The sequence below is a fragment of the Caretta caretta genome, chromosome 9 (assembly GCF_965140235.1).
Source record: "Caretta caretta isolate rCarCar2 chromosome 9, rCarCar1.hap1, whole genome shotgun sequence".
NCBI lineage: Eukaryota > Metazoa > Chordata > Testudines > Cheloniidae > Caretta > Caretta caretta.
Genome location: NC_134214.1, coordinates 103,301,015 through 103,313,392, shown reverse-complemented (window position 1 = coordinate 103,313,392; position 12,378 = coordinate 103,301,015). Strand labels below are relative to the sequence as shown.

Sequence of the window (12,378 nt, the reverse complement as noted above, 5' to 3'; positions counted from 1 at the left end):
TGCAAGGTTTAAATGTCTGCCTCTATTGTAGCTGGTGTTGTGGGGTATAAATGTTGAGGTTGGCAGTGATATGGAATTCTCTGATAATTGTAATGAAGTGAAGGAGATGAAGAAGGAGGGTATTGCCAATGATACTTGGGTAACGGAGTCAAATACAGCCTCTTCCCTGTATTAAGGAAACCTTGGCAGTAGATCTTACATTGTTCCCCTTCTCTAGTACCTCATCAGTCTGAATCCTAAACAGACCTTCTCCTTCAAATGGACAGTCCTCAATCCTTCTTTTTGTTGAGACTCCTTCACGAGATCTTACCCATCCATGTCTCCTTAGTGAGCCAAAGCTACAGAACTTGCTGAAGTATCTGAGGAGTCAAAAGCCGCTCTCAACTACTGCTTAATGACATTCTGTCCTTCAGTCAAAATGGCATTTGATAACTGTGTGTTCCTCTGGGAGCACACTAAGGAAAGAGGGCTTTTTGTTCCAGAAATGGTATTGGTACCTAGCTTTGCCAACTTCATTAGTTGAATATGTGCACATTTAATGTAGCTGACGAAAATATTTTTTTCCCTAATGCATCCAGCCTCTTCCTTTCCTTATTCAATGGAGCAGAGTGAGCTTGGGCACCTTTTAATCTATAAAGTGCCACTTCAAAACACCAACAAATTAGGAGGTGGATGAGTATGAAACACAGCAAGTCATTCTTGAGGGAACTGATATAATTTGTCTGCCTTCTTAGACAGGCTGAGTGGTTGAGGGAGTTTTCCAGACTGCCTTTGCTGATTGAAGCAATCCCTCTAACAAGAGAAGTCTGACTTGTTGACTAGTCATTGCCCCTCAAATTTTGAAGATGTTGTGGAGCAATCATCACATTCTAACAGAAGGAATATATAATATTTTCAACATTCAAGATACTAACTTATGAAAGTCTACAGCATCTTCCGCTGGTGATGATACTGAGAGGACCCTCACATTTTCATCCAGAGAAGGCATATCCGTTAATTCTGAATCAGACTCTTCCAGCTCCAGTTCCTCCTCCTCGGATAATATTTCACCTATTTCCATATGCGACTTGTTCTGAGTAAGCTGCATTGGTTGGTCCTTATCCCTTGGATCTGACAACTGAAGGTCCTCCTCATACTGTTTTGCTGAAGGTCTGACCCCATACATTGGTCCTTCCTGATAAGGTGCCAGAAATGGCCAGTGAGAACACTTTGCCCAGGGAGGTACCTGCCACTCGGGTCAAAACCCCACTGATGGATCAGGCTGGAAATACCTTTATGCCTGTGGATCCCGTGGGGCTGCAGTGAACTGATTATAATAATTTTTTCCTGGTTCTAACCTGCAATCTGCATCACTCTTCTGGCCCCAATCCATTTGCGGCTCTGATGGGAACAGAGACAATAATCTTCTTGAAAAAGGAGAGCAGAGAGAAGTTCTTCTCCAGGGGTCCTGCAGGGGTCTTAGAAGAAGACAGCAGCACAGGGCTCCTGCCACTTTCCTGTTCTTTGCTGACTCTCGGAGAAGCAGTCAGCCTGACTGGGTGTAGTACCTCATGTGATGTGTCCTGAGACGCAGTACTAGCTCAACTGTTGACGGAGCCATGAACGGAGTTGCCTGACGAACTACTGCTTTAACCGTAATGCTATGCGGTGGCATGCTAGTTAGCAAACCCTCTTCAGTTCTCTTAATTGGATCCTTAGAGCTCACGCTCAGGACAGGCTCCTCTGGATCAGATAGTGTTGGATCCATAGAGGTATGACTCCTAACTCTGCACTGAAATCTTCAATCAGAGCCTGGCTCCATTACGAGATTCTTTCCTGGTAAGTCCTTCTCCCTCAGAGTAGCTCTTTGTAATGAGGCCGACCCCAATGAGGGCTGCACATTTTTCCTCGGTACTGCAACAAAGTCTCTCTGAATCGGGACAACTCTGGAAAACATAGATTGTCACTGATCCAGACCTTCTCTTCTTTGTCGGACCCTAAACTCTCTTGGATCCTATGTCTGAAACAGAAGCGGAATCTCGCTTTTCCCTGGCTCATTTGGTTAGAGGGGGAGTTGAAACTGGTCTCTGAGAGCTGGCCGCTGCCATCAGTGCTTTTTGCAATGGAATTGCCTGGAGCCAGTTCTGTCTTTCTTTGCCCTTCTGGCAAATATTGAGCAGATCAGACATTTAGAGGGAGAATGCCCTTCTCCCAAACATGCCAAGCATCTGGCACGTGCATCTGACACTGGGAATACTGCTGGGCATGAGCCACATCTTTTGAAACCAGACTCCTTAGCCTTCTGATCCAGCATGTTATACTTTAACTAACTAGCTCTAAATAACAATGCCCCTCTGCCATGTACATTGGCCAAACCGGACAGCAAAAGAATAAATGGACACACACATCTGACATCAGGAATCATAACGTTCAAAAACCGGTAGGAGAACACTTCAACCTCTCTGGCCACTCAGTGAAAGACTTAAGGGTGGCAATTTTGCAACAGAAAAGCTTCAAAAACAGGCTCCAATGAGAAAAGGAGTACTTGTGGCACCTTAGAGACTAACAAATTTATTTGAGCATAAGCTTTCGTGAGCTACAGCTCACTTCATCGGATGCTGTAGCTCACGAAAGCTTATGCTCAAATAAATGTGTTAGTCTCTAAGGTGCCACAAGTACTCCTTTTCTTTTTGCGAATACACACTAACATGGCTGCTACTCTGAGACTCCAATGAGAAACTGCTGAGCTTGAATTAATATGCAAACTAGATACCACTAACTTGGGTTTGAATAGAGACTGGGAGTGGCTGGGTCATTACACACATTGAATCTATTTCCCCATGTTAAGTATCCTCACACCTTCTTGTCAACTGTCTAAATGGGCCATCTTGATTATCACTACAAAAGTTTTTTTCTCCTGCTGATAATAGCTCTCTCTCACACACACAAAGGTGGAAGTTGCCATACAAACTGTAAGAGGCTAATTAATTAAGATGAGCTATTATTAGCAGGAGAAAAAAAACTTTTGTAGTGATAATCAAGATATATATCTTCTGACTACATGTTCCATTCTATGCATCCGATGAAGTGGGCTGTAGCCCACGAAAGCTTGTGCTCTAATAAATTTATTAGTCTCTAAGGTGCCACAAGTCCTCCTGTTCTTTTTGCGGATACAGACTAATACAGCTGCTACTCTGAAACATGTCTGAGATAAGACACAAGAGTAGATGGACTACGAATCTGGTCCAGTATGGCATTTCTATACAAAAACAAAACAGTTGGCTGTGTCCTAAAGTAAAAAAAAGTCATGTGTGGGCTGGAGTATATTTAAAAGACCCCCTCAAGAGGCAGAGTTTGCATAGCTGTGGTGGGAAGAGGGGGTAGGGAATACTTGGCTAAGTGGAGACAGGCAGGAGTTTATTAGTGCTTTTTTAAAAAGGAATTCAACAACCTGGAAACCTTCCCTCAACAAATTAAAATCAGTCAGGACCCAAACTCTGGCAAGGTGTAAAAAGCAGTAAGCCAAAAACATTAAGTTAAAAAATAAAACCTCTTAAATTTAGGAGAAGGAAGGCTGCACATGTGCCTACAGTCCCCCATAAACCAAAGAATGAGGGACATGTACAAAGGATAGTACTGTAGCAGAGAAAATAAGTGAACTTACTGTAGAAGCCAACAGGGAAATACTTATTCCAAAACAACTTTTCATGAGAAATCAGACCTTTTTCTTATAGCTGAAAAATTTTCTGAATCAAGGGGCACAATCTCCAAGAACATCTAGTACTGAGCCCAAGATTCTAAGGAAGATAAAATGTAAAATAGCAGTGCTAGTAAGAGATGTAATATCCTTAAACAGCAGCTGTCTTAGGAGACCAGAAAGATGATGAGACACGGTTTGTACACAGTACAGAGCCAAGGGAAATAATTGGCATCAGCTGGGCAAGTCTCAGCTCTGTTCTAACAGCTGAATGAAGGCTACAAGAGCACACTGGAGTGATGTTGATGGACAGTGAGAAGCATTTCGAGGAGCTGGTGAACTCTGCCCGCCTGCTCAGATGATGGCGAATACCAGTGCTTCACAAACTTCACTGGCAATCTAGGAATCTTACCAAACCTCATTATTGTTCTTGGAGTCCCAGGTTAGCAGAGAACAGAAATATATCTTTACCTTGTTAGTGGCCAAAAGACTATATTTTCCCTCTCATTTCAGTCCTCATCTTTGTCATCTCTCTAGGCTACACTGCTGCAATATGCTCTTGGTAGGGCTCATGCTGATGGACACAGAAATGAAGGTTACTTACCAGTTGCTGAAGTTCTTCACATAGCCTCTGCACATTCACACTTGTGGGATTAAGGTGCTTGCATTGCGAGCTTCTGGAGAGCAGTGTCCATCCCAGAGTCACTCTCTCCTCCCCGCAAGTGAGGCTCTGAGGGTGTAAGGGGGAGTGGCCAGTTTCACCTAGTAATTAAGGAATTCTTACCTTGAGAAGATGGCAAATAGTGCCAACGTGCAGAGCTCATCTAAAAGAACTGCCCAAATGAAAATCAGCTCCGGATACCAGGTCTAAAATGTCAGACCTTCCTCTTCCCCAGACCAAGCCTCAGCGAGGGGTGGGGGGGGGGGGGGGGGGGTGGGGAAGCTACATCACTTCCCAAACTTCCTGGCCGCCTCATCCAGGAGGTGAATGTGCACTGCCCGGGTGGTTTATGCAACACTTGACAATTACATTGCCCTTAGAATCTGAAGGCATCCTTCAGCAGAGGCAGAAATTCTTTGCAGGCTAGACCCACTCTAGATAATTATGCGATGACTGGTCTCCTCCTGCTGAGGTCCAGGTATTATGAACTGATGCAGGTGAGGCCTCCATACCAGATGATCAGCAAAGAACAAAAAGAATCCTGACAGTGGTACTGGTCCATTACTAGATAGAAATGGCAGAATTACCAACAGTAATGCAGAAAAGGCAGAGGTGTTCAATAAATATTTGTTCTGTATTTGGGAAAAAAATGATGATTGTAGTCATACCATATAACACTCATTCCATTCCACTAGTATCTCTGGAGATTGTAAACAGAAGCTACTAAAGGTTAGACATTTTTAAATCAGCAGGTCCGGATAACTTGCATCCAAGAGTTTTTAAAAAGAGCTGACAGAGGCTCACTGGACTGTTAATGTTGAGCATGGGGGAAGCTCCAGAAGACTGGAAGAAAGCAAGTGTTATACCAATATTTAAAAAAGATAAACTGAATGACCTAAGTAATTACAGGTCTGTCAGCCAGACATCAATTCCAGGCAAGATAATGGAGCAGCTGATGCAGTACTCAATTAGTAAAGAAAGAAAGGAGGGTAAAATAATTAATGCTAATCAACATGGATGTATGGAAAACAGATTCTCATAAAAAAATCCAGTTAGCTTGACCGATTATAAAGTTGGTCGACAGAAGTAGTAGTGCTGACATCATACACTTGAGACTTCTGTAGGGTGTTTGACTAGGGAACATTTTGATCAAAAAAGGAGAATGATATAAAATTAACACAGCACACATTAAATGGATTTAAAACTGGCTAACTGATAGGTCTCAAAATAGAATTAGAAAAATAGAATTAGAAATCGGGAATCATCATAAAGTGGGTGTTTCTAGAGGGGTCCTGCCAGATTTGTTCTTGGCCCAACACTATTTAACATTTTTTATTAACGACCTGGAAGAAAACAAAATCATCACTCAGTTTGTAGATGACAAAAAACTGGGGGAAAACGGTAATTAATTAAGAGGACAAGTCACTGATTCACAGCAATCTGGATCACTTGGTAAACTGGGCACAAGCAAACAATATGCTTTTTAATATGGCTAAGTGCAACTGCATAGAGCTAGGAACAAAGAATGTAACCCATACTTACAAAATGGGGGACTATCCTGGGAAGCAGTGACTGAAAATTTTTGGGGGGTCATGGTGGAACACTGTGGCCAAAAAAGAGCTAATGCCCTCCTGGGATGCATGAACAGAGGAATCTCAATTAGGAGTAGAGAAGTTATTTTACTTCTGTATTTGAAACTGGTACAACTGCACATGCCTATCAAGCATGTGGTATCTCTTATCCAGTGAATTGTCCCAGTAACTATGTGGGTGAAACCAGACAATCACTATGCTCTGGAATGAACTCACACAGGAAATTGAAAAAAAGACAAAAATACCATCACCTGCAGGTGAACACTTTTCACAAAGCGATCACTCTATATCTGATGTACCAGTCCTCATCCTGAAAGGAAACCTACACAGCACTTTCAAAAGACAAGCCTGGGAACTTAAATTTATTATTTAGCTAGACACTAAAAATCATGGATTGAACAGATGCTGGATGTATGGCTTCTTACAACTTTGTGTAACTCATTAACCCCCCCCTCCCCTTTTGGTCCTATGACTGCAGAGGTGTTAATGGTCCAGTCTACCTTGAATGGTCCCTTACAATATGTGCTAACTACTTATGCTAAACAATCAGTTCCACCTGGCCTTGTGTTGCTTTCGAAGCCCTGAGGAAGAGCTCTCTGTGTGGCTCAAAAGCTTGTGTCGGTCACCCACAGAAGTTGGTCCAATAAAAGATATTGTTTCACCCTTCCTTGTCTAATCTCTCTCTGCGACTGCACGGCATGCTGGGATACTGTATACAGGTCTGGTGTCCACAATTCAAGACAGACATTGATAAACTGGTGAGGGTTTAGAGAATAGCCATGAGAATGATTAAAGGATTGGAAAACATTCATTATAGTAAAAAGAAAAGGAGTACTTGTGGCACCTTAGAGACTAACCAATTTATTTGAGCATGAGCTTTCGTGAGCTACAGCTCACTTCATCAAGTGAGCTGTACTCACGAAAGCTCATGCTCAAATAAACTGGTTAGTCTCTAAGGTGCCACAAGTACTCCTTTTCTTTTTGCGAATACAGACTAACACGGCTGTTCCTCTGAAACCATTCATTATAGTAATAGACTCAGGGAGTTCGGTCTACTTAACTTAACAAAGAGAAGGTTAAGGAGTGACTTGATTACAGTGTATAAGTATCTGCATGGGGAACAAATATTTGATAATATATTTGATATTTGAGAACAGTTTAGAAAGGAAAGGTATAACACAATCCAATAGCTGGAAGTTGAAACCAGACAAATTCAGACTGGAAATAAGACGTACATTTTTGACAATGTCAGTAATTAATCACTGGAACAATTTACCAAGGGTGACAGTGGCTTCTCTGTCACCAACAATTTTAAAATCAAGGTTGGATGTTTTTCTAAAAGCTCTGGTCTTGGAATTATTTTGGGGAAGTTCTATGGCCTGTGTTATACAGGAAGTCATACTAGATCACAGTGGTCTCTTCTGGCCTTGGAATCTATGAATCTGCGAAGTCTTCAATATTACTAGCAGATACATAATTGCAAAGTATGCTCTGTTCTTATGCACGCGGGTTGAGTTTGGCTTGTCAGAAGCAAAAAAATCCTTCTCTAAAGTCCTGCTCCTTGGATGGCCTCTTACTAAAAGCCACTTTTTTGAGCATAAGTTAACAGTGTAAGCCCAGCTGCAGCATCTCCAGCCACCATTCCTATTCTGAGCTGTCAGCAGTAGAGAGACCCCTAACAAAACAAAACCTCATCAGCATCCATCATGAGCTCTGAAGTCATCCTGTCCTTAACATCCCACCTAATGCACAGCACCCTTGGAAATTATCCCACAACTGGTCTCTGCTGCAGTTTCTTCTCAGTGACATGCATAACAATCCTGTGTTACTGACTTCTCCTGACAGTTCCCTTGTAAAGGTCTCAGACAGTTTTTTAGTCTGCTCCCCAGCTTGCTTTAAAAGACATTCAAATGAGAATAAAGCTATCTCAGAAACATACGTACCAGAGAGAGGAGTTTTGGCCTGTAGTTGCGTAGCTGCCACTGGATGTATCTTTTGGCTTGTAAGATGAACTTTGAGCAGCGCTAAGTTCCCCTTTCCCCACCATCCTCTCACACCCTGTTTTTGTCCCTGTACTCTTAGAAAAAGGTTAGCCAGTCTAGTCCTTATCTTACATTATTACTGTGGTGAAGGGAAAGGTCACAACAGCTGACTCCAATACTTGAGCAGTCCCTGTTTTCCCAAGACATCTTTCTCCTGCTTCTGCAGTTCAGTAACAAGCAAAAAAGCAGAGAGGTAGCATGGCAGAGGTTATCAGATTACCTAGACATTTGATCTTGCCTTTCCACACACATTATGAAGTTAGAAACTCTAGGTATTGATCACACCACATTGTACCTGTTTCAGCCCTATGCAGAGAGGTGGGACAGATCAGCTGTAACTCAGATACATGACCCTATTGTCCCATCAGTAGGGTGCAGAGGAAAGATTAGGCAGCTTTCCAGACAACTCAACTACACAACAATCCAGGACCTCAAATACCTACCAAGCCAAGGTAACCCAAAAAGAAACAAGTGACAAAACTACTACATCAGTTCCAATAAAAACATCTTAGCAGCACATGACGTAGCTGCAGAACCCACCCTCTCCACTATGGTTAGAAACAGGAACTGTCATATTAGATCAGCTCAGAGGGCCATCTAGTCCAGTACCAAGTGTTTTGGAGAAAGGTGCAAGAAGCACTGCAGCAGTGGTTATGGAATAGCCTGATCCAGGAAAGGCTTCTTGCTAGCCACCCCATTCATGGAGGCTGGTTTATACCCTGAAACAACATACCCTGGGAATTCTGTGATTAGTTAAGTAGGGTTATCATAATTTCAAGCTTCTACCTACTGAAGCAAAGTCATTGCAAACAGTGTACTGGCACTCGAGACAATACAGTTTCAATCTCCTGCCCCCATTAGGGCGAGGCATTTGGAACTGTCCTGATTCGATCTCCCTTCTCATTTAATAGCTCTGGCAAGTTACACGTGGTCTCATGTTGACCACTTACCTTCTCCCCCGCAAAAAGTATCCCTTGCTGAAGCAGCCTGTTTGCTTCCCAGACAGCAAAATGGCGCAAGGAGCTTGAGACTTCAGGGTACAGCATCTCAGAATACTCATATTTCCAGTTTCTACCACATTTTAACAAGAGAAAAAGCTTCTACTAGCTCTGTGTTGGAAGCAGGAATAGCAGTTCTGCTCTTCCTATTTCCACCTCACCAGAAGAGTCTGAAGAGATCTGCAAGGCACAAACTTCAGTGAATTCTCCAAGCCCAGCTCCTGAAGCTGAGATTGGCAGGTTCCAACCAACTCAAAGTTCTATAATGAAATGCCATCTATGCCAAGGATAATGCTGTTGGAGCTCTCAAGGGTTAGACAGTTTCTGCACATTGTGGATGAGGACAGCAATGCAATTTTGCTCTAGTGACTGGAGCTTCATGTGCCTCAGTCTGCATGTACCCAGAAGCTTTATTCAGGAATAGAAGAGACTGCACACAAGATAAAAAAAGGCTTAAAATCCACTTTAATAATGCATTCCTGTAACATTCCTCAGACAAACAAACTTGTTAGTGGGACGATTACAGCTTGTGTTCAAACAGTTTACACTAAACGAAAATCTTGTAGTAGTTCTACACAATAGACAGGCAAGATTAAGGTTATACAAACAATAGTTTCAGTTAAGTCTTCAGCATGAGATACAGTATCTTTGTCCAATAGATTGTACTTTACTACCAGTAAAAATAAACAGCGGTACAACACATATCAAAGATCCATTCAATCAAGAGCCTTCCAGCCATTCAGGCTGCACATGACGGTCCACTACTTTAAAGAAATAAATGGTCCAGGGAAAAAGTAAAAACTACAAGTTAAAAAACATAAAACCCTCCTGGTTTCACTACATGATGGGTCATTTGGAGCTATATAAATTTACAGAGCCGCTGAGGGCTGCAAAAGATCCGAGTGCTGCCCTAATCTCCAGAGACTTGCCTGTGCTCTCAAAGGAGCTGTACTGGACGAATGCTAATACTCCGATTGTATCTAGTTAATCTCAGGACTGCAGCTGCATGTAGGAAACATGGAATGGTAAAGGCATCAGGGTTCTATCAGGTCTTACTTTTACTGCACAGCTACTGAAGCCTCCCAGAATCCACTTTTCACATTGAAATTATAGGAATGCACCATATTAAATTTACTAAAACCTTTACCAGTCAGACTGCACTCCCCTTTTCCTAGAGTGGCTTTGCCAAAGCAGGCCTTAATTAAAACTACCATGAAGAGTCACCCCCCAAGTAGAACTCTACGTGGCCTGCCAAGATTCCTTTCCTCTTTGGGGGGTTGGTAGGGGGTAGCTTAATCCTGTTAGTATCGACGACGTTTGTTAGGGCCAAAGTCCCCCCCAGGATTTCCTCTGTTGAAGCCAGGCGGGTTTCCTCCCATAGCTCCAAGTCCTTCCATTGCGCTGCCCTGGCCAAAGCGATCAGTGGGCGGTGGCGGTGTCTTGTACAGGGCGAGAGCGCAGAAGAGGCAGAAAGGAGAAAAGACTTAAGTTAGAAGCAATTCCAGTCCACCTGGGTCTGATCAGGATTCCACAGAACCAAGTGACTACCAACTCAAGGCATTACGTAACTGGAAAGCAGCGAGTTCAGAATCGTCCCTACTCTATGAATACAGAGTAAACTCTTAATTCCAGATTTACTGAGGGGAGTGCCCCAAACCAAGACTGGACTGACAGGGATGTGATCTCAGATAACTAAGTACCACAGGAACAAAGTCAGCTTCCCCCACAGAATTCAGGGCCAAGCATACTGGAAAATAGCCACACAAACCCTGTAGACTAATGCCCTGTAGTGGGCTGTCTGAGTAATGCAGTCTGGGATCCTGAGAATTTCACAATTCCACCATACTCCCCAAACTGAACACCATTCCTGGACACCCAGCCCCAATAATCATTCAAACTACAAATGGGGGTGATCAAGGGTTTGGAACCCTGACACATGCTGCCAATGTTGCTGAGGATTTCACACAACTAAGGGCAGTAAAATGGCAGCCCCCCATATACTCTCCCACGCAGAACAGAAAGGGTCTGGAACAGCCTTAGTCTTGTCCTGCAGGCCCTACTTGAGGGAAAGACTGGAACCACTGTCAGTGCCAGGAATGGGTGAGTGGAGGATCTGCTCCTTATCAGACCAAGCAGCTGCTCTGGGACACAGGGTTCCATTAATTCCCAGCACCAACATGGAGGCAGTATAAGCAGGGCTGGCTTCCAAAGCAGCCTGTAAAAGCCTCCTGGCCCCTAGAAGTCCCGTCCCCCCCACTCACCAGAGACAATATTTGTCCTCCTTTTCAACAGTGCGCCTGGACTCCCCTCCTTTCACATTTCCCCCTCCCTGAATCCATCCTCTCCCCGTCATCCAATCCACCAATCTCCCTGCCCCTTTATCAACACAAACTTGGTCACCACTTGAAACACTGAGGTCATCACAAGAGAACTGAAGAAGTCTCAGATAATAATATACGCTACATTGGCAACTAGAGCAACTGCATGACCTTATTTTGGTAACCTTTGTCCTCTCCCTCCCATCCCCTGGCCTGCCTCTCCCAATGGTCACTAGCCTATAGCTTAGACTAAGCTTTCTGAAGCAGAGTGTGTCTTATTTGGTATGCAAAATTCCCAGAACACTTTAGACACCAAATATTTACACAGCTGCTATGCTCATGCTGCAGATGTGATACTGTGCCTCAGGCAAGAGCAGAGCTCCGTGGAGCAGATGGGAAAGAAATATGGAGGGAAGACATGGTCTGTTCTGAAGCTGTCACGTTAAAAGTCTTGTAGCCATCACTGGATATCATCAAAATCAGATTCTTTACAAGCTAATCTAGTTTAACCCTCTTAAGAGTCATCACCATTCCCACCCCATTACCTTCCTAAACTAAATTACTCACACAAACTTTGTTAAACTAAAGTAACCCCGAAACATTTGAAAGCTCAGAATTGAAGTGAACATGCAACAACCTTCACTTTGCCTCTACAGCAGTGGTTCTCAAACTTTTGTACTGGTGACCACTTTCACATAGCAAGCCTCTGAATGCGACCCCCCCCTTATAAATTAAAAGCATGTTAAAATATATTTAACACCATTATAAATGCTGGAGGCAAAGCGGGGTTTGGGGTGGCGGCTGACAGCTCGCGACTCCCCATGTAATAACCTCACGACACCCTGAGGGGTCCTGACCCCCAGTTTGAGAACCCCTGCTCTACAGCAACCTAGCTTTCATTTGTTTGTTCATTGCATCATTTTTATAAGGGCTTTAAGCAGTTCACATACAATGGCTGTGGCTATCTTATTAGGCAAACATATTGCCTTGATACAACTTGCAGATGATGTATCAAAAATATGCACCAACAAGCTCTGGTTTTATATATGGTTTCAAACATGCATGTTTGATACTAAATAGGATGCTTTTTC

General features: G+C 43.2%; 1 protein-coding gene across 10 annotated transcripts in view; it reads right to left on the bottom strand.

Annotated features, from left to right (window-relative positions):
* NONO (non-POU domain containing octamer binding) overlaps positions 1 to 12,378 on the bottom strand; it is an 89,218-nt gene that overhangs the window by 58,585 nt on the left and 18,255 nt on the right. For 2 of the 10 annotated variants that reach the window (XM_048864949.1, XM_048864951.1), the window contains exon 11: positions 9,417 to 10,408. The exons of the other annotated variants lie outside the window; for them this stretch is intronic. In XM_048864949.1, the coding sequence (XP_048720906.1) occupies positions 10,271 to 10,408 (138 nt within the window). In that variant the 3' untranslated portion in view covers positions 9,417 to 10,270. Of the gene's footprint in view, positions 1 to 9,416; positions 10,409 to 12,378 lie in introns of those variants that run through there. 10 annotated transcript variants of the gene reach the window in all.